The following is a 22775-nucleotide window of genomic DNA, read 5'->3' as shown; positions in this document are numbered from 1 at the left end:
AATCGGCTCAGCTGTTATTGATTTCTCATACAAAAATCCACCCCCCTTTTCACCCCCTTATTATTTGTTTGTGTACTAATACTATCCTACATACCAAATTCCAGCTACTAAGGACTTCAGGAAGTACCCTAAGGATTTTGATGATCATCAGTGAGTGAGTGAGTCAGTGGTGAAATCGGGGTTTTTAAGATATGAATAAAATCTAAAGTATAAGAACTACCTATACGCAATTGAAATTTGTTATGCTTAATAAATCCACTATTGACATTAAATCCCGAGACTTTTGTTTAGGTATCTGGTGTAATCCAAAACCAAGTTATGAAGGTTCAAAAAAAAGCGGCCAAGTGCGAGTCGGACTCGCCCATGAAGGGTTCCTTTATGACGTATTAAAAAAACGACTTAAACTACTAGATCTTGTTCAACATTTTACCACTTTGGACACACATTTTACCACTTTAGTAGTGTCTCTCGCGCAAACTATTCACTTTAGAAAAAAATTATATTAGATACCTAAATATCATTTTTGAAGACCTATCCATAGATACCCCACACGTATGGGTTTGACGAAAAAAAATTTTTTTTTAATTTTATGACGTATTAAAAAAAACTACTCACTAGATCTCGTTCAAACCAATTTTCGTTAGAAGTTTGCATCGTAATTTATATCATATATTTTTTTTAGATTTTTCATTCTGTTATTTTAGAAGTTACAGGGGGGGGACACACTTTTTTTCACTTTGGGAGGTTCTCTCGCGCAAACTATTCAGTTTAGAAAAAAATGATATTAGAAACCTTAATATCATTTTTGAAGAACTATCCATAGATACTCCACATGTATGGGTACATTGAAAAAAAAATATTTTTTTTAATTTCATGACGTATTAAAAAAAAACTACTTACTAGATCTCGTTCAAACCAATTTTCGGTGGAAGTTTACATGGCAATGTATATCATATATTTTTTTTAGATTTTTCATTCTGTTATTTTAGAAGTTACGGGGGGGGGACACATTTTACCACTTTGGAAGTGTCTCTCGCGCAAACTATTCATTTTAGAAAAAAATGATATTAGAAACCTCAATATAATTTTTGAAGACCTATCCATAGATACCCCACACGTATGGGTTTGATGAAAAAAGATTTTTTGAGTTTCAGTTCTAAGTATGGGGAACCCCCAAAATTTATTGTTTTTTTTTCTATTTTTGTGTGAAAATCTTAATGCGGTTCATAGAATACATCCACTTACTAAGTTTGAACAGTACAGCTCTTATAATTTCGGAAAAAAGTGGCTGTGACAGAATCGGACAGACAGACGGACATGACGAATCTATAAGGGTTCCGTTTTTTGCCATTTGGCTACGGAACCCTAAAAACGACGAAGCGCTTCGAGAAAAGGTAGGTAGTGCTCTTGCGCTTCGCTTTGCTCGTTTTAGCGGGGGCACTACCATGCCCCCAGATTAATTATATTTATGTAATTTTTTTAAAGTTTTCTGAAGTTCTAAACTTTAGAAAAGAGAAGAGATCTGCAAGATAGACTGAAGGAGGAAAGAGAGAAAGGCAATCATACTTACCTAAAATATGATAAACTTGTAGTAAAGGAAAAACAACCTGGGGCAAGGGAGTAGAAAACGAGTCTTGTCAGTATCACTCATTTTCGACGACTGTCACTTGTCTACATAAATGCTGCCCCGTGGATGATCCACTGACAGAGGCTGGAAATGTTTTCCCGCTTGACTGGACACGTAGCCCAGTCACGTCCACGCGGCCACATTGTGCGGGAGACAATGCCCGTGATGTAGCATTCAATACTCCTAGTCATGTTTGTAATTACATGCACGTCTACCCGGCTCCGATGAGCTCGATAACTAATATCATGTAAAATTTTATACATATGGCAAAGTCGCCTGGCTATAGCAAGTACTTTTATTAAAATATACATAAATCTTATAGAAGCCAAAGTTCTTGTACCTGACTATAAACCATTTCTATGATCTGAGCTATAAACAGACTTAGCGGAACAGTACCACGGCTTAATCATTGCCAGACTAATTTTAAAATCAATTTAACTCGAGATTAATAATAATACCGACATATTTTTAAACATACCTATTTAATTTCTGATTTGCGTTAAAAATGTATGGCTAAGTAAATATTTTTTATTGCACCACAAAGAAAAACAAATATAAAAACCAATTTGCAATGTAAATAAAGGTAGCGACAGGCGGTCTTATCGCTGTAAGCGATCTCTTCCCGACAACCTTATAGGGTAGCAGGATATTATGGGACATGCGTTTCCATCGACGTCCGGACCCAACTGAAGCGCGATTTACGTCGAAGGGTAGGATAGGTTCTACAATTCTAAGATACCTATCTTTCTGTTTTTTAGCAAGTTTAGAAACAATATATAAAGCGGCGGTTTATTGCAATAAATGTTCATTATTCAACCAGCTATCATTGTTTCACTAATACTCCCGCTGCCTGGACTTCCATAATATAAAGAACAGTTAGTTTTTATAACAGGCAGTACAAGAATTAATTAGAGGAATTGGAAAATTACACATACATTAATCAGACAGTATATACAGTACATTTACAACTTCTAATAAACAAATAAATATAACAATACATACCAATAGTAAAATAAATAAATATAAGATAAATATCTAAATATAAATAATACATACAAAGCGGCACATAGGGAGGAGTATCTAAAAATCTTTATTTTACTTCCTACAAATGCTCTAAAGTCTTAATAAAGGTGTCGATTCCGTCTAGAAGCAGAAAAATGATCTTCAACAAGAACGTAAGGATTCAGTGCGACAAATAGCCTGGCGTTGAAGCCGGTTCTAATTCCATCTGAACAGCAAGGCGGAGGCAACATTTCTCTCTGCAATAGGCCGAAACAAGTCCCGATGTAATCCCTTAAATCCAAATTAGATTTTCTTTCAGTGCCTCCCACTATTCACGGGTTTCCGCTTCGCGCCGCGCCACGCGTCTCGATGCCGATCCAGGCTCAACCTCAATCCATTACTACAACGCCCTCTAATTGAAAAAGTACGCGACACCTTGCACCACAATCCCCGCTTTCATATTACAGGGAAATAATACAGCTACCAATTAACCGCTACAAACGAGTTAAGATTTCCGTGAGCTGTAATCAATTCTCATTTAACAAATTTTAATGGGTCCTCAAAGAACGCACGTCGTAACAAGAAGCAACGATAAAATAAAGCGGCACGATGGTAATGAATAGGCTGTACAAATATTGGGCCAGATTTAACAGGGTGTAAGTCGATAGCGCGACAGGCAAGGTCGCGTGACGCGGCCGCCGGTCGCGCGCGGGCACGCACCCGCCGATTTAGGGTCTCCCCAAACTAGTCGACGCCGTTTCGGCAAATCGCGTACGGAAAAAGCTTTATGTCAACGCAATAAGAGCGAATAAGTCGTAAATCGGCTCGGCCCACGCGAAACGACGTCTTTCGACGGGAAAACGGCGTTTTGCCGTAAAGCTGTTCGCATTCGTACGACGCTGTTTGCAGCCTACCGCACACGTTCGCATTCATAAATCTCCTTATACCGCCGTACGGTGCCGGAAAGAGTTGAACGGCTCCGATCACGGCCGAGTACCTACGATAAGGACCGGTCAGAGTTGGCGGAAGCCGTTCAGCGTCTTCGACGGCCGAACATAGCTGACGACGGCCGAACAGAGCCGATGACGGCCGAAGTAGCTACTGATGCGTTTGTATTTGTTGTTTGTAAAATCTGCAATAGATCTGACACGGAAGTAATAATGACGGAGGAACATTTAATAATATTAGTCAATAAATATAAGTGTTTATATGACGTGTCTGACTCTAAGTATAGTGATCAAGTGTGCAAGGAAAATGCTTGGGAAGAAATATCGAAAGTAATGAAATGCACTGGTAAGTTTACATATTATTTAATAAAATAACGTAAGTACAACACCAACAATACTATATTCGTATTAGACATGAACGGCTTATAATTGTTACAATCACGAGTATATCACTGATTATCGTTTCTTAGAAATTAACTTACATTTCAAAGAAGTACTTTTCGATTAGGTACGCACACTGATTTTTTAATTCAAATACTTATTGTCGTTAATTAATAATGCAATATAATGCAATACCGAAAACTTTCGGTCGCGGCCTCGGCACTAGGGGCCAGTAACTTTTATTTATTAGTTATTCATGTATAAATTCAAATATATATTTAGGTACTAAAGAAACAAATCGAAACAATTATAATTTGTTTCACGATGTAGGTACTTAATTTGTAGGTAGATATCGTACGAATAGCAACTAGCAACACAATTTACTTGCCGTTTATAGATAACACATATTTAATGAGATTGATAGATTTTATTTCGTTGTAATAAGGTTTAGGATCGGTTAGATGACTGTGTCGTCGGCAGTTGAGAAGGAAATGTGTTCACTTTAATCATACATTATGGGTATTACAATTTTTGGTATTTAATTAATGTCTGTTAACTAAATCTAACTGCCAGTCTAAAGAACCGTTGGTATTGAAATATTGTTTGAATTTTTCCCTGACCACTATTGCGTCTATTTGATTTTCTTCAAATTCTAAATTAGTATTTTCTAAATTCTGTACGTTGTCTGTTCTTTCTCGGTTTAAATCTTGTGTGTTTGGCAGTACTTCGTTATCCAGCAAATAATTATGCAAACAAACAGTTGCAAGAATAATTTTTTCAATTTGTTTTGGCTGATATTTTATTCTTTTCTGATATATTCCAAATTTTTGAGCCAATAAGCCAAATGATTGCTCTACTACTCGTCTTGCACGACTATGTCTGTAGTTATAAACTTTCTTAAATTCGTTGCCTTGCACTTGCTGCCGGGGATATGGTCGCATAAGATTTTTATGTATAGGAAAAGCTTCATCAGCAACAAAAACATGTGGCATCGGGTCCATTATACCTGGGATTATTTTATCATCAGGAAGGTCTAATTGCTGTCGCAAGAATTTTTTTCCGAAATTGGAGCTCGAAAATATACCTCCATCGCTGTTTCTTCCGTAACTACCCACATCTACCACAATAAATTTGTAATTGGCGTCAGAAACTGCTAATAAAACAACACTAAAGGTTTTCTTGTAGTTAAAAAAACAGACTTCCACTGTTTCGAGGTGCCTGCACAACAACGTGCTTACCATCAATGGCACCGATACAATTGGGATAATTCCATTTAAATGCAAATTCCTTCTCTATTTTTTTCCACATTTCTTTTGTCGGGGATGGCAACACGATCGGTGATAGTGCATTCCAAATGGCACCTGTTGTTTCAATGATAATCGTACGCACTGTTTCATAACCCATTAAAAAATTATGTGCCATCATTTTGCAGCTCATGTTACTCATTAAAAATCTGAAAAAAAAAAGTGTTATTAGCAGTCAGCTTTTTTTCAGTTACCGATTGCAAGAAAAAATGGACGCGATTGAGAGATAACTACCGAAAATCATTAAAAACACGTGAGAGTAAAAGTGGAGATGCCGCTAAACCAAAAAGAGCAATAAAGTTTGAAAAAGAACTCGAATTTCTAAGACCATTTCTTGATGATAACAACCGCACATCAAACGTCAGCGATAATGAATCTACCGCTACTGCAAATGTAATCACGGACAGTGAGTTATCATCAAACACGACTGCGTATAGCGTTAATTCTGAGCGAACTCTTGCCAGAAAGCGTACAAAGCCGCCCACAACTGGAGAAGTTCTGGAAAAATATTTAAAACAACAAGACGTCATAGAAAAGTCTGACCCAATCACATCATTTTTTTTATCAATGGCGGAGATTGTTAGAAATTTTCCACGATCTCTACAATTACAAGTAAGAAGGCAAGTTTTTGATATCGTGGAGAATGCTGAAACTACGATGCTCGGGCAGGAAACCTCCACTGCTTCATCTAGTGCCTCATTTAGTTCGGTTGGATACGCTTCAGATTATACACAACAGCAAGGATATTCTACTCAGATGTAAAAGTAACGTGCGTGCGACGTGCGTGCGTGTGTATAGGAATCAGTGAATAAATATAGGGTTAAAGTTTAAGATTGTTTTAAAATGACTGCAACTACACTCAAGAGCAAAAGTTATGGGTACACTTTGTATGGGAACAACTATACTAAGTGACCCGTTACTTTTGCTCTTGAGTGTAGGTATAATTACCAATTCTGATGTTGATTGTTACTTATTATATTTAAAACAGTTTGGCCTATTGACATTTTTTTAACAAGAGAAATGAAAAATATTGTTAAGTCTAAGAAATCACTGTTATTTCCAATAGGTACAGTCACGGAATTTGATTGTTGAGCCATGTAGGGATGAAGGTTATATGGTTTATCAATACATATGATATGTATTGTCCAATATAAAGTGACCCCTAAATGGCTCAACAATCAAATTCCGTGACTGTACAGTCATATTTGAAAATATCGATACGAACATATTGCCAAAATACACACGTGTTGTCACACACATATATTCAGTGACTGTGTATACATGTTTTTGGGTCTTTATTCGTATCGATATTTACATAGGTGTCCGGACTAGACTTAATTTACGACTGTCGAGAAATTGTGATATAAATCACTATCACTAGTTAGGTATGAATAGGGAATGATTGTTGATCTCAACTATGTTTATTCAAGAAATGTGTACTTATATGTATATGTAAGTACCTAAGTACATATGTAGGTACTTTTCCCTATTATTAATATTATTAGATAATCATATGATGAAAATTGTCACTAAAGTAATAATTATCGATCGCCACCATACTACTACGTCAAAATGTTGCGTGTGAAAAATGGAAAAAACATAAAGGGGTAAATACACAATTAAAAATGTTAATTACAAAAACACAAATAATATTAGTATGATTTTTATTGTTAAAGTAAATTGGGTTTTGATTAAATAATATAAGTAATAAGACTAAATATTTTCTTTACTCACCTTAAGCATACCGTCAATCTCTCTTCAACAGATATGGACAGCCGAAATTTTGTGTTCTGTTTTTGAAGTGTTCGTCTTAGCAAATCCAATAAGAAGTCAAATTTTGTTGCGGTCATTCCATAATAATCGTAAAACATTTTTGGATCGAGTCTCAAACGAGGATATCGTAAATTAAATTCACCTTCACTTAATCTATATTGCCACAAAGAATCAACCCACGGTCGCCTTCGCTTTTGCTGCTGTTCTAACTCTTCCAACAAGTAGGCTACGATAAAAATGCTGGTAAGCCTTTTTTTCCATGCACGTCTACGTAAAATATCCATCATCACAGGTTATTATATAATATGTAACAATTACCAAGGAAAATAATCTTACAGGTCTGTTCAATCTCAAACTCAGGTTGTTACTAACAACCAGTCCCAAAAATGAGATTTACGATTGCCGATCACCCGCTGTCCTACATCTGTTCGTCAGACTCAACGGCTGTACGTGTGCTGTCTGACGTCTCGACGGCAGGACGGAGCACGGGTGAGCCGACCGTCGCTTTACAACTGTTGCGATAGCAAGTCGCAGGCGATCGGGCGTCTCTACGGCCGCAAGGAGGATGAGACTGCTAAACGCAGGTGTCCAACCGCGGAGACGGTCGATCGGCTAAATGCGAATAGTGTGGTGTAAAACACTCGGCGAAAGCCGACTCCGCGTCGACTGGTTTGGGGAGACCCTTAGACATCACATCACTTACATCGTAACACAACATTACCAATCATTTCCCAAGGTCTGCTACCTAATATACTTTACAGTACATATGGGGCTACTTTATAGCACTAGTGCGAGAAGTAGCATATTATGTTACTGTGTCGAACATTTAAAGGGCCATATGTACTGTAAAACGTTGTACGATACATGTGCGAATAGGTAATTCGCAACTCGTGTCGATTTAAAACACTCCCTTCGGTCGTGTTTTAATTTATCGCCACTCGTTTCGAATTTCCTATTTTTCGCACTTGTATCGTAATGTACTATTTTCATTTTAATGTTCATTGTTCATCACAATTGTTACATTATTTAAAAATATTAATTTTTTTTAGTCTTTGTTTTTGGAGCAAAAATTTAAAACCAAACTGAACATTTTAGACAGTAGATTGACACCCGTGATTCCCATTCTGTTAATTATCGTATTTAACTAAATTTTGCCAATTCAACAAAATAAAAAATTACCTTTCCCTGTAATCTTATACATATATATATTCATATTCAATCATTTCTTTGCATAAGAAACGCATAGTAATACATACAAATACAATTTCTACAAATCAGCTTAAAATCGAAATCTCATTTTCCTTTTCGAAATTGTGAAAACGACGCTGTTATAAAATGTGGGGTCAACTTATACATCCCTGAAAGAATTAAATTGAATATGAAAGGAAATTACATAGGCTCACATGGACGCGTCTCTTGTTCCAATCAAATCTCCCTCTGAAAACATTGCCGTAACGGAAATTAAAGAGACATATGAAAACAACTGGGATCTAACAAACGGGTTCGCGTGGAGCTACGAGTATAGACAATACTCCTTTGAGTAAATTATTACCAAAAAATATTGAATGGATTATTTACTTTCCGTTACATTCTCGTTTTATTTTAATGAACATAATCTGATCTATTTTGTTGTGTTGATTGTTCCACAGGATTGGAGGAAGTTTCGGTGTGTTTAGTGTATTATCGGGGGTCTGTCAGCTAAATGAATGTAAGTGGAAGAGCGAGCAGGCGGGCGCCGACACCGCGCCGGAAGTCGTTCCTACGTGACCGCCGGATCTGACGCCCGGATCGCGTTCCTTCGTTAAGTCACTTCACTATCTACTACTATCACCCTTCGGAGCCTTTTATCCTTACTGTAATAGATTAAAGCAAGAATTTCTCGGGCATACCGGCGTTACCTTTTTGCCGTTAAATCATTTCAGAATGCGAATTTACTTTCGTATTTATTTATTTCCACGCGCGTTATTTCAGTAAGTTATTGCGTTTGCTACCCTTCTCTAGCGTGCTAGCTCCGAAACACGAGATTAAAACGAATAACATGTACCTATACAAGCGCTGCTCTTGAGCCAGCCATCTGATTACACCAATAAGGCACATTGTAAACAATGGTATAAATCTCGTAATTATAACGTAGCGCTGAAACCTCAAGCCGAAAATTAGTCGCCGCCGTCTAAATGTTGAGTAATACGGGTAAGAAGTGCGTCGTTGTTTTTGTAATGGGTTTTCTTATGACTGGCCCTAACGATTATTTCGCCCATTGTGAGTCGGCGGGCTCTTGGCAGAGCTCGGCAAGAGCTAAACTTACAAAAGTTTCCGACTGGTTCAAATGGCCGGCTTTTGTTCGTTCGACTTATTGTTCGCGACAGATTGGCGAGGAGCGTCGTCGCGGCCATTTCAATTTTGGTACTAGACATAAAACATATGTAGGTACTTAATTGCTGATTGTGGCTTATTGTTTTTTATTATTGTAACTTTTATAAGTTGGTAATTATTTAGATAATAATAGATATTAGTGATGAGTGTATTTATTTCATCAAAATTTTAGACATTACCTCATACTGGTATTCTTTTTCTCGCAGTGTCGTTGGATAGTCTCTACGTTACGAACGGTGATTATTTTTTAATTCAGACATCCCAAATATTCATCTTTAAAATGTAACTATTCGTTAGAATCCATCTGAATCTAAGTCTGTTTAGTTTTTTAACCAAAATAATTCAAAGATGGTTTAACCTTATATGTAGTACCTACTTAAAACAATAAACAGTTTTAAGAAGCAAAACCTCTCCAACTCAAGGACCTAGTTACCTAAACTAGAGTTAAGCAAACGTTGAACTGACAATTTCAATACAAGTATCGTTTTCTCGAGCAGCCCTAAAGCTCCCAACTTAGTGTAAGTAAATAGTTATTGCGGTTCCGACGGGTGGGAGTCGGGAGTCGGGTCGCGCCGCGGCGTCGCCGCCACGGACCGCTTGCTACCGGAGCAGAATCGAGGATTGGCAAGAACAGACAATCTGGGGATTGCACTTCCGAGAACTACGTACATTGTAACATTTGTAACTAGAGAATACTCGATCGAAAAACAAATCCCACTGTGCCAAATAAATGATATTAGAATATGAAAACTATACTTGAATTTTTCTCACTTGATGGTCTCATCGGAAGATCAGCGCTGGAAGCCACCAGCAACATGCTGAGATGAGGCCATTTCGTGGCACTTTATACTTCCTTTGTTTTTGTTATATCATGTAATTTAATGTGTCTTGTTTAAGTTTACGAATAAAAATTATTCTATTCTATTCTATTCTAATATCAGTGTAACTACTGAATAGGTAAAAAGTTCTTACGGATCTATAATACTTTTTCAGTAAATTGTTATTTTTTATTTATAAATTGTAATTGTATTCTCGTAATTAATATAATCTAGAGTTAAATAGATTTTTGAATAAGATTCAATATTAATAAAATTTCATGAGTGCGTTTGTGGAATTATTTGAGTTATAACATGATCACTTTTATTGTATTTACGTTACATAAAAGAATATGAGGGCTTAAAATTTAAAATAATCTAACCATAACGATGTCCCAGTGCTGGAAACTTCCCTTATAGTTGCCTCCATCTTTTAACTTTTTAATATGTGGTAGACCGAGCTTTGCTCGGAAAACATTTAAAAACTCAAAAATGCACGTGTGCCCAGATATAAGACCTAGCTTGATCAATTTTTCACTTCCGGAAACCCCCATATAGCAAATTGCATCGAAATCATTAGAGCAGTTTCCGAGATCCCAAAATATAAACATATATATATACAAGAATTGCTCGTTTAAAGGTACAAGATTGACTTAAATAAAGTTACTTTATATAATAAAAACTCATTTACAATAATTAAATATCTAATTAATTATCGTTCAACATGTGACGATAAAACAGTACATACCTATTACAGAATAGAGTTTCAGGCAAAAGGATGGGTATATATTTTTCCCCAAATTTCTCTCGTCATCGTTCCCTGCACAACAAATTCGTAAACGTATCTATACAACAGCCGTGATCCTCACGTTTTTATTTTCGCTTATAAAGAAAGTCATATTCCATATTACTCTGAAACGTGTAGCAATATTTTCTGTTATAACGAAATAATATGTTTTGTGAGATAGAATTCATATTTCATAAGCACTCATACGCATAAGATATTGCAGAGAAAGTGGTACTTTCCCTTTATTTCATAGTAAAGATAAAGGGTGTCGCCGATACAGGGGGATAGCGGCTGACATCAGCTCGCTGGATTCATTCGCTGCGATTTGTGTCACATGATATTTCACGCGGCGCCGAGTGAATTTTATATGCATGAGGACAGTCAGATTTTATTCGGACATAGCGGAAGGACTTTAAGGCAACAAGATTAGGTGGAACGTCAATTATTGTTGTTTTTAAACGGAGTGACCAAAAACTCAGAAAAAATATATGCAGAAGTGTTATGTATTATGTCTCTGAAATTATTGAGACAACATGGCTGTTTTAGTTTTTGTCAAAAATAGTTATATCGAGAATATTCTAAACTAGTTAGCATTAGCTTCCATATAGCTCCAAAATACAAATGAAATTCTTACTTACTGCCTACTTGGGCGCACGGGCAAAAAATATCAAAGACGTAGCTGGTATCAACCGCTTTAATATAACTAATTATACCTACTTATAAAATCAAGGTATTCAGTTTATAAATTTAGCAGGTAAAATGTAGCAAAATATTTTTCGAGTTACGCTCCGGTAGATGCTCCAGTTGTGCGCCGTCATTGGACCAAATTAAATATTTGATGGATGCATTAATTTTAGGGACGCCATCATAAACAGCTGTAAAACCAGTGTAGGTAAGTTCGTTCCAGCATTTATAAGTGTTATTATGGCCATAAAAAGCTCATTCGCTTTCAGGTTTAATGATAGCCTGTCTAGCACGTCATGAAACTGCAAATTACTACAGCAGTTAGTGAATTATCAAAAACTTAACATTAATAATCCCTTGAGTTCTATTAGTTAGATGCTTGAGGTCATTGACATAGCGCTCAAAATATTCTTCTATATTCGGCTACCTCGTATTAACATAACCTTTGTGTTAAATGGAGTCAAGATAATTTGTGGACAAAGTTCGGCCTGTAATACCTCGCAAATTGCCGGATAAGTCTGTGTGAGACAACTGTTAGTTTTAATTAAACCGCTGGTTGTGCTCGCGGGGACTCCTTGGAATGAGAAAATTATTCTAATCTTATAAGCCTGTCGGTGTCCTGAGAACTTGGATCGAAATTAATACTGCGGCCCGCGACGGGGATGTAGGTGTAACACATTTGCGACACTTCTAAACGGCTCGCGGCGTGAATCGAGTGTCGAGCGCCTCCGCCGGTCTCACTCAAACGATTTGTAGAGATAATACGAGACGTTCAATTAAGGGTTGGCCGAATAGCCGCTTTGAGGATTATCTCCAGTATCAATTTGAGAAGCAACGTGGAATGTCTTGGGAAAAGTATTTCATTAGAGGTAGAAAGCAATCGGCGACTCGGACGAGCACCTGTGAGCGGTGCGCGGCGTCCGGCGACGCACGGCTCGTTACTCGCCGCAAATAACTCGCCCACCGCGTCCGGCGTGCCGTGACCGGATTGCAAAATACTGAAATTTTACAATCTGCTATTATATCATTTTACGATAGAAAACATTGTTTCTTAACATTTAAAACCTTCACGTTTTAAACACTTTAATACACGATTAAAACCCGGAATTCATTAATAAAGGGGGTATAAACTTTTGCAACTGGATGCACGCATCTCAGACGTCCGTCGCTCGCGAGCGCAATGCGTTGACGAACAGGCGAAATGACGAATCGACGCAAAGAACTTTTAGGTGATAGTACTAAGATCGCGAATAAGCATCGTCGCGTGATACCTAACGAACAAGTTAGTGCTCATATTGAAAGACACTGGGTCGCTTGGAGTAGTTGAAGTGTTAAAATCACACTCGACCTTCCGACTCCATTGTCCGACCTTTCTTATAATGTTAACTATTAATTGCAATCTAAGTTCGTTTTCAGCAGCAGGTAATTGAAAACAAGGACGTTTTGCCGGCCCGGCTATGTGCTCTGTCGAACAAAAAGGCTTGCACTGCAAATCATTACTTGCCTCTGCTGATTGTCTTCCCGTCGCGAAATTATTGCTAGCGAAGGCACTAGTTCGAGGCGGACCGCTTGTCAAACTTTGGTAATTTAACTTCAAAACAGCCTCCTGACTACTAGGGAACATTTATTCAACCACACCTGGATCCCGTGTGACAAACATGTTATGACACTATATTGACGTAACTTAGTAATATGATTAGCGACTAACCTATACGGTTCACATGCTGGTTTTCGGTGTACCCACACAATATAACCGACGAATTTGACTTAGTCATTTGTAAAAATTGTAATAAAAAATACGTATTAATATTATAAGCTCCTGAGACATTTAATTTATTTTATTTATTATGGTTATATCAGGTTGGTCAACAATTGCTAACAAAAAGTTTTGGTAAATATCCAATTTCAAGCTGTCATAGTCATAACATAACATTTACGTGTCATTTCATTGAGTAATACTTATAGATAAATACTATTGAAAACTACAATAGCAAAAATGGTTTTTGCTATTTTAGCTACGCCACCCTAAAACGGAGTATTAACCATGTTTATTTGTTTTTATGATGAGTTCTCGATATTTCGACACTTGCTATCTACACGTGCCAAAATATCGGGAACGGAAAGAAAACAAGTATACTTACCTACATGATAAATATCGCACGTAAGAGGTGTTTTCGTAAAAAAATACATTTTAATAGGTCAAGGTCATATGCCCAACTGTACTTTTATTTAGAGTCATCTACTACTAGCCTAAACCATCCATGAACCCAAACTGATAAGAGAATACAAATAAGGTAGCGATGTTTTATATTTTTTAGATTAGATTTTTTTAGCACTCAATATATAAATAGGTAAAAAGCATGTTACATCCCTTTAGTGTACCTACGTAGTAGGTGTAGGTACTTACTGTAAATATAGATGCTAAACTACTATACACCCCGAAACTCAGTAAAATGCTGCAAATGGTGTTAAAAGTATGAAAACAAAAAGCGGCCAAGTGCGAGTCGGACTCGCGCATGAAGGGTTCCGTACCATTTGAGATGTATTAAAAAAAATCTACTTGCTAGATCTTGTTCAACATTTTACCACTTTGGACACACATTTTACCACTTTGGAAGTGTCTCTCGCGCAAACTATTCAGTTTAGAAAAAAATGATATTAGGAACCTCAATATCATTTTTGAAGACCTATCCATAGATACCCCACACGTATGGGTTCGATGAAAAATTTTTTTTTTTAATTTTATGACGTATTAAAAAAAAACTACTCACTAGATCTCGTTCAAACCAATTTTCTCTGGAAGTTTGCATGGCAATGTATATCATATATTTTTTTTAGATTTTTCATTCTGTTATTGTAGAAGTTACGGGGGGGGGACACATTTTTTCACTTTGGAAGTGTCTCTCGCGCAAACTATTCAGTTTAGAAAAAAAATGATATTTGAAACCTAAATATCAGACCCATACGTGTGGGGTATCTATACCCCACACGTATGGGTCTGATGAAATTTTTTTTTTTTTTAACTTTATGACGTATAAAAAAAAACTACTTACTAGATCTCGTTCAAACCAATTTTCGGTGGAAGTTTGCATGACAATGTATATCATATATTTACGTATGGGTATGATGAAAAAAGATTTTTTGAGTTTCAGTTCTAAGTATGGGGAACCCCCAATTTTTTTTTTCTATTTTTGTGTGAACATCTTAATGCGGTTCATAGAATACATCCACTTACTAAGTTTGAACAGTATAGCTCTTATAGTTTCGGAAAAAAGTGGCTGTGACAGAATCGGACAGACAGACGGACATGACGAATCTATAAGGGTTCCGTTTTTTGCCATTTGGCTACGGAACCCTAAAAACGTCGGTACGATCCTATTTCCCATACAAAAAAGATGACGTCATAACTCCTCTGCATTTTTTTTGGTGCTACGGGTCAAAAAAAAATCAAATGGCCTAAAGATCAATCGTACCGATTTTCATGCTTTTAACACAATTTGCAGCGTTTTTTGGCTAGAACTATACAATTCAAACAATAACCCACATTAATCCTAAGTGACATTTCGGGCGACAAAGCAAACAAGAATGAATAAATTTAAATAGGTAACATTTTATGTCTAAAACTGCTTGTTAATTTATAAAGAAGTCGTTTTACTGTAAGGGCTGACACGCCTAACCTAACTGACCTTACCCAGCCGAATCTATTTTTAATTGCCCTTTATACCTAAGCGAGGCGATAATTTTTATGATGTCAGATTTGGGACCACCAGACCAGATTACTGATTAATCAAAATATGTCAAACCGTAAGACATCAAAAAGCACCCAGCCTATTTAATTTTTGCTCAAAGGTTAACTGGAAGAGATCGCTTAAAGGAATTAGTTCGCCTTTGTACTAATGATGAGTATTTTTTTCTGTTTCGTTTTCTGTTTTGTACAATAAAGTGTTTTACTACTACTACTGCTACTTTTTAGGGCGGTTCCAGACTAGCGTATTTTACACGGTCGTTTCGGCGGTACCAGCTTACACGCGCGTTTTATTTTCTTACATTTGGCTAATACAATAGTACATTGTGCAACGAGGGGGGGTGAAATTTTGGAGACTTGGTTTTTATGAATAAGTGACATAATTAAAAAAAAGCTATAACTCCCTAGGGAGTTGTAGCTTTTTTTTTACAATACATAACTCCCGCGGGAACAAAATAGGCCTTTGTCCTTCAGTACACCTGCATGAAATAAAGAACTTTTCGAGCAAGTGTGATGAAAAAAATATTACTTTGCTAATCCGCGAAAAGATAACGTGGTAGTCAATCAGTGCTAACGCGTTATACTTACTTGCGTATTTTTACATGCAATTAATGTTTCCACCCTCCCACCGCAAAAATAAATACGCAAATAAATATAACACCACTAAAAGTACAAAACTCGACACGGGTTTGGCCTCTCTACGAGGCATCCTCTGGAGATGCTGGAGATGTTGACGGTCTGACGTCCGACAGCTGAACGACCACCAACATCTCCACCATCAACATCTCTCGCAGCAGTTTATCTTTTCGCGGATAAGCAAAGTAATATTTTTTATTTTAATTAGTCTGGATTTCCGCAAATTAACGCCTGACTTTATTCATTATTTACATTCGCACACATTAACACATAAATAAATAAACAAATATTATAGGACATTATTACACAAATTGACTAAGTCCCACAGTAAGCTCAATAAGGCTTGTGTTGAGCTACATAACACATTAACATTTTTTCCTCGCGCACTACACCACAATTTAATAAACAAGGCTAGCCAATTTTAGGCGAAGTTAGGAACCATAGATTATAACTAAAGTATTTGCATCCTACCTAGGTCATGGCGTCGCCCGGGTGTAGAGGTACACTTTGTCTACGTTGATAAATTGTTTTATTTATAATTGATAGGTTAAAAGTTCATAGATTGATAAATAGTGCTCATAGTGTTGTGTTTCTGCCGGTGAGTAAGGTTGTCCAAGCTCAACCAGGATGCGGGGTATTAGGGTCGGCAACGCGCATGTAACACCTCTGGAGTTGCAGGCGTCTATAGGCTATAGGCGAACGCTTACCATCAGGCGGGCGGTATTCTTGTTTGCCACCGACGTACTCGTAGTATTAAAAAAATCATATTCAGACGAATTGCCACGGCCAGCGGTGCGCAGTTTTACGCTAAAAGAACGCTTATGACAAAACGAATTTGTGTGATTTTTATAATACATATATAATATCGTTTCATTTTCTTATGTACGTGTGGAGTTAACGGTCCGCTGTCAGCGACTACAGAAGGGCATTGTTTGGGTGCTCGCAAAGGAGATAGTAAAAACGCTTCCATGACTGCGTCTTTTGTTGTAAGCCACAGAGTGTGAATTGATAATGGTTGTATGTGTTTGTTACGTTTTTTAACCTTCACGGGCTTGTGTGCTAGCAGCTCGTAGCCCACACCTGGGACACGGTCTAAAATCGTGTCGTAAAGCTGTATGCCTGAGGTAAACAGAGTACCTATGACTTTTCAAATTAGCAGTTCCTTCTACAAGTATATTTAGAATAGGTGGGTAGTTATATTATTCCAAATATTCATGGAACACCGAACAGGAATTATGGCACGCTTTACAAAGAGCATAAATGCTAGCAATAAACGGTGACACTAGAAATTTTATTAAAAAAAATATGAAGATAGATAGATCAGTATTTACAGACGAAATCCGCAGTTACCTCTCGCGTCTAAATCATGTGAAACAATTTGGACAAATAGCGCGGTCGCATAAATTCGTTTTACGCAGGTCTGCACTCGCAGAACGACTAATTAGAACATAAATCTGCCTTTATATCTACCTGCCACAAATCTTGTGCTTTTTACGATGGGATTCTGTGTTGGGTTTTAATTGCCTTGAGCCTCCTGATAGACTGTCTAGACTATTTCACAGGATATTAACATATCCGCCCGCTGGAAGGCCGTGTGACATTTGTGGTGTCCCTTAAGGTCAGCGTTAACGAACCGATCGCTCGGCGAAACGGGTTAGGGGTGACGACAAGCTTCATAAACTTGGGTTTGTATTAGGAATAGTTATATTTTGTATGAAACAGGCTAAGCCTTAGAGACAATTAAAAGACTATAAAGTTTAGCAAAATGTTGGTGATGAAAAATTATATTAAACGCATAGTTTTTTTTTTGTTCCATAGTAATTCGACACCCACTCTAGTACATCTTTTTGTGAATAAAATGACGATATTGGGCATTTTCTGGTGGTCGTGGATGTACATACATAAAAAAATATGTGATGGTATGAGACCCTCAATGTGCTTGCACTTGGCAAACTTTTTATAAAAAACGTGGGTAATTTGATTCATGACGCACGGCAGACAGAGCGGGCGGTTCGACAGTATTAATAAGTTATTATAAAAACAGTAAGTGAACCGCTGTAACACGACGCGTTTTAAATTCAGTCCGCATCCCGGCGCCCTGCGTTATTGCTGCAGGGTGCGATTTATGACGGCTTTCATTTTAAAAATAAAGATATTCTTCCTAAAATATTGTCATTCACTTTAAATATTTCACTTTATGCGTCCCGCAGGTCACATTAAAAATCCGAACGTAACCGGGATAATCTGGAAGAATGGTTCAATAAATTCTTAATTGAATGTTTCTCATTTTTCAAATCCCATTATAGACCGACTTACCTTAAATAAGCAGTATTAAGTAACCGAATTCTAAAAACAGAATATAAATGGAAATAAAGTTACTTTCTTAAAATGATGTGGATCAAAAGAGGTTTGCGCTCTGAATTTCCTAATCGACAAAAAGCGGGTGGTCGGGAAAGAGCCTTCTCCAGTATTCATAACGGCGACAATGTTCACGTAGAAATGCCGACACCGGGCATATGGCTATATTGTGGTCCCGAGGAACTCCGACTAAAACGATGAGTTTCTTCCACGTCAAAATGCTCCAAGATGGGCTCACGTTCGTTGTAAAGGACTTTATAGATCTTGCAACAAATCGTACCAGTGCGCCTTTCGACACGTTACCGACTACGTAGATGCAACTAATTCAGTTAGTTAATGAAATACCTCAATTTATCGAAAATAGATGTATAGAGCTCTATATTACACTATTTTATTTCTATTATATTTCGCTACCCTATTCACTTAAAATTCGTTTATAAGATGAGTTTTATATAAACTCATTAAGTATTTGTAGAAAAGCATTGGTTTATTTATTTCAGTTTTTTTTTTGGCGTCGTGACAGGTGGGAGTATTCTCATGCCGCAATTAACGATCAAGGCGTGAAGGGTTAGACCTACTCATACTCGTAAACCTAAAAGGAAGTAAAAAGAAAGAGTAGGTAACTACCCAATGTATTCGCCATTGTTTTTCTGGCACAAATGTATTTTTTCTCGGAAATTAGAAACTAGCTTGAAGAATTACCTCTTTCCTTCCTTGTGTTATTAGTGCAATGACATAAAACAAAATGGGGGGGGGGTTAGTCAAGTGACAATCGTTGATAGATAACGCCAAATAAAACATACCCAACTAACTTTCGTCTTTTAGTTGCATCTGTCATCCCTATCCATTTTTACTTTATAGGGTTCCGTACCCAAAGGGTAAAACGGGACCTTATTACTAAGATTCCGATGTCCGTCCGTCTGTCACCAAGCTGTGTATAACCGTGGTAGTTAGACAGTTTAAATTTTCACAGATGACGGGATGGGAAATACACCGATGTGTACTAAATGGTCGCGTAATTTGCGGTTTAAGAGGAATTTCCACCCGCGGACGCTTCGGTTGTGAAATACGAGTAAGCTTCCTGTTGAGGTTTTTCCGAGGGGCTACAAAATGGAGTTCTTCAAAAAAGGAGTGTACAAGTTTTTAAAGTGTCGGCAACGCGCATGTGTCTCTGGTGTTGCAGGCGTCCATAGGCTACGGTGACTGCTTACGATCAGTAAGCTTGTTCGCCACCGATGTGGTATTAAAAAAAACTGTTGCCGCTATAACAACAATAGTTATTTATACAACAAGAGAGCAAGGTTTAATATTTCTTCGAGTGCTTATTTTGAGTCCCGTGCAAGCGAAAGATTCTATAATAGAATCTTAAAGCGTACTAAGGGACTCAAAATCGCACCAGATGCAAATAACTTTGATCTCGTATTGGACACAAAACTTTTCACATCAGCAGTGAAAACAATATATCGAAGGTAAAAATAAAAATACAACCTGAAAAATGTAATCTTTCTTCATCCCTATTTCACTTAGTTTTTTTAAGGTATTTGACGACCAGTCTGGCCTAGTGGGTAGTGACCCTGCCTATGAAGCCGATGGTCGCGGGTTCAAATCCTGGTAAGGCCATTTACGGATATTTGTTCCTGAGTCTTGGGTGTTTTCTGTGTATTTAAGTATTTATACACATTTATATTATATATATATCGTTGTTTGAGTACTCACAACACAAGCTTTCTTGAGCTTACTGTGGGGCTTAGTCAATTTGTGTAATAATATCCTATATGTAATATTAAAAAACGTAACTACTAAACGTAATTAACGTAATTTAATTTTATTTATTTATTCTAATAATTATATAAGTTTAATTACCGTAATAAAACATAATGAAAAAAAAATCAATTGACAGTTTAATCAGCAACTTTTTTGTAAAAAAAAAACCTTTATAAGATACGGTCCGAATTGTGGATACTACTATTTGTCAACTATAAGTAGAGGTCGTTAAAAGTAGAATAATTTATTTTGCGTAACAATCTTTGTATTTTTTAAGTTCATTATTTTATTGTACAATGAAATACTTAAAATATAGTGTTTTATCAAATTTTTTTTTTTTCCTTTAACGGATTATTAGATATGAATGGAATGAATACTCGTAGGGTGATTTGAAACGATGCGGTCTGACTTCTTTTGGGGTCTATTATAAACCGTCAATATCCCGTTGAATTACGTTTATTTATTTATTTAATCTTTATTGCGCAAAAGAAAAATAATCTTATAGCACTTGAACTTTTTTTGTCTCTTTCTTTTTGCCAATGACGTGAAAGGGACAGAGAGAATAGAATCCAAATATTTCAAACTTGTATTAGGCCTCGCACGTAGAAATGACATTCGAATATAAAGGTCACTTGAATGTCATTACGTGTCATTCAGTGAGCAAAATAACATTTTGCTCACTGTTTTTTATCACCAAGCAAAGTAGATTACACAGAAGCCACATCGCACAGGCCGATAATTTTTTCATTAAACGCTGGGGAAACTGGTAGACAGACACATAAGGGATGGTCCTGATTCATATTATTTTAAGTAAAGATGTAGGAAATAGAAGATTAGAGAACCGCGTGTCATGAATTTCTGGAACTCATACCGCCACCGCGAAGTTAGCGCGTGCAGTTGTGGAACTGGGCCGTAACTTTACACGCAACATTAACTTGAGACGCAGCAATGTCACGGAAACATTATTTCTCTAGAAATGTCTTAGGAATAAAGTAATATTTGCTTAGCAGATAGTTTTTAATATCCACTTCAGAGATAAATTTTCCTTTATAGCAATCAGTAAAACAGTCAAGGTGTTTAACTCTTAGTTGTTTTTTTTTAAATCAATATTACTTTATATGCGTATCGCAATTATACGAATGGTAAAAAACCCAATGGAATAATAGAAGAATTGATATAATTAGATAATTACACACACAGGTAAAAAACGGAGTCGAAAATATTCCTAAATATGCGCTGACAGTTTCATGACTAGACACGGTGTATTGTTATGTGTCATCATAATTATAGTCATGCATTTATAATTGAGATGAGACGTTTATGTTTCGCGCTCTTATCTTCTTCTTTGATAAACTAAATACTTAGTGTACCTAAACAAAAGATAGTAAAGTTGCTTTACTTATTACCCCGTACGTCGTCTGTCTGTTCCAATATAATAATTGTCACGTCTGTTTGCTCTACGCATACGTGCAACGATTTAGGAAGTTCCACTTTACCAAGTTCCACTAGTTCCAAGCATAATCTCGGAAGTTGCACAGAATCGCTGAGTAACGTCGGATCATAAATAATCTCGTTCATTTCGCTTTTTACTGGCCATCGGGCGAAATGCTGGCTTTAGATGATTCATGATTTCTTGGTCAGTGTTTGCTTTTGCTAACTCAACCAAATACTAATGACTATAAGGACGTTACGGTGAAAGTCGAAACGTGATTGATCATTTTGAGGAAAATCTTAGCCTTATTACTTTTTTGTGATGTATCGTTATTTCTATTATTTAATCTGACTGCTGTTTTCACTTCAAATTATTGCCGCTTTTTAAAAAAAAAGCGGCCAAGTGCGAGTCGGACTCGCCCATGAAGGGTTCCTTACCATTTATGACGTATTAAAAAAAACTACTTACTAGATCTGGTTCAAAACAATTTTCGGTGGAAGTTTGCATGGTAATGTATATCATATATTTTTTTTAGATTTTTCATTCTGTTAATTTAGAAGTTACGGGGGGGGGACACACTTTTTACCACTTTGGAAGTGTCTCTCGCGCAAACTATTCAGTTTAGAAAAAAATGATATTAGAAACCTCAATATCATTTTTAAAGACCTATCCATAGATACCCCACACGTATGGGTTTGATGAAAAAAGATTTTTTGAGTTCCAGTTCTAAGTATGGGGAACCCCCAAAATTTATTGTTTTTTTTCTATTTTTGTGTAAACATCATAATGCGATTCATAGAATACATCTACTTACCAAGTTTGAACAGTATAGCTTTTATAGTTTCGGAAAAAAGTGGCTGTGACAGAATCGGACAGACAGACGGACATGACGAATCTATAAGGGTTCCGTTTTTTGCTATTTGGCTACGGAACCCTAAAAAGAATGAAATTGGTACAGTCAGCATCAAAAATAGCGGATCAAATAACGCTTCATAAGTATCTATTATGTAACAGCTTAACAAAAAGTGATGTCTTTAATATAGAACAACTAGGACTGTAAAAGATATATTTTTAAACGCGAATTTTAGAAAATTATCTACATTTGGAAAAGTTATACGGAATATCAAATACTTTTGGCGCATTGTTT

The 22775-nt window shown here is 36.7% G+C and overlaps 1 protein-coding gene across 1 annotated transcript; it reads left to right on the top strand.

The window, feature by feature from the left end:
* The first annotated feature begins 3781 nt into the window (after window positions 1-3781).
* LOC133517430 (uncharacterized) lies at window positions 3782-6023 on the top strand. The gene is made up of 2 exons (XM_061850746.1): window positions 3782-3949; window positions 5425-6023. Exons 1-2 carry the CDS (start codon window positions 3790-3792, stop codon window positions 6021-6023), a joined length of 759 nt encoding a protein of 252 aa, XP_061706730.1. The 5' UTR covers window positions 3782-3789.
* The last annotated feature ends 16752 nt before the right edge of the window (window positions 6024-22775 follow it).

This window comes from Cydia pomonella, chromosome 4, assembly GCF_033807575.1.
Source record: "Cydia pomonella isolate Wapato2018A chromosome 4, ilCydPomo1, whole genome shotgun sequence".
Taxonomy (NCBI): Eukaryota; Metazoa; Arthropoda; class Insecta; order Lepidoptera; family Tortricidae; genus Cydia; species Cydia pomonella.
This window is presented reverse-complemented; position numbering and strand designations above follow the sequence as displayed.

What these genes read in the sequence shown, in the direction of transcription:
- LOC133517430 (XM_061850746.1), top strand. Translation starts at nt 3,790, where the DNA reads ATGACGGAGGAACATTTAATAATATTAGTCAATAAATATAAGTGTTTA. An exon ending in TACATATTATTTAATAAAAT is followed by an intron (nt 3,950 to 5,424) that starts AACGTAAGTACA and finishes GAAAAAAAAAAG; the next exon opens with TGTTATTAGCAGTCAGCTTT.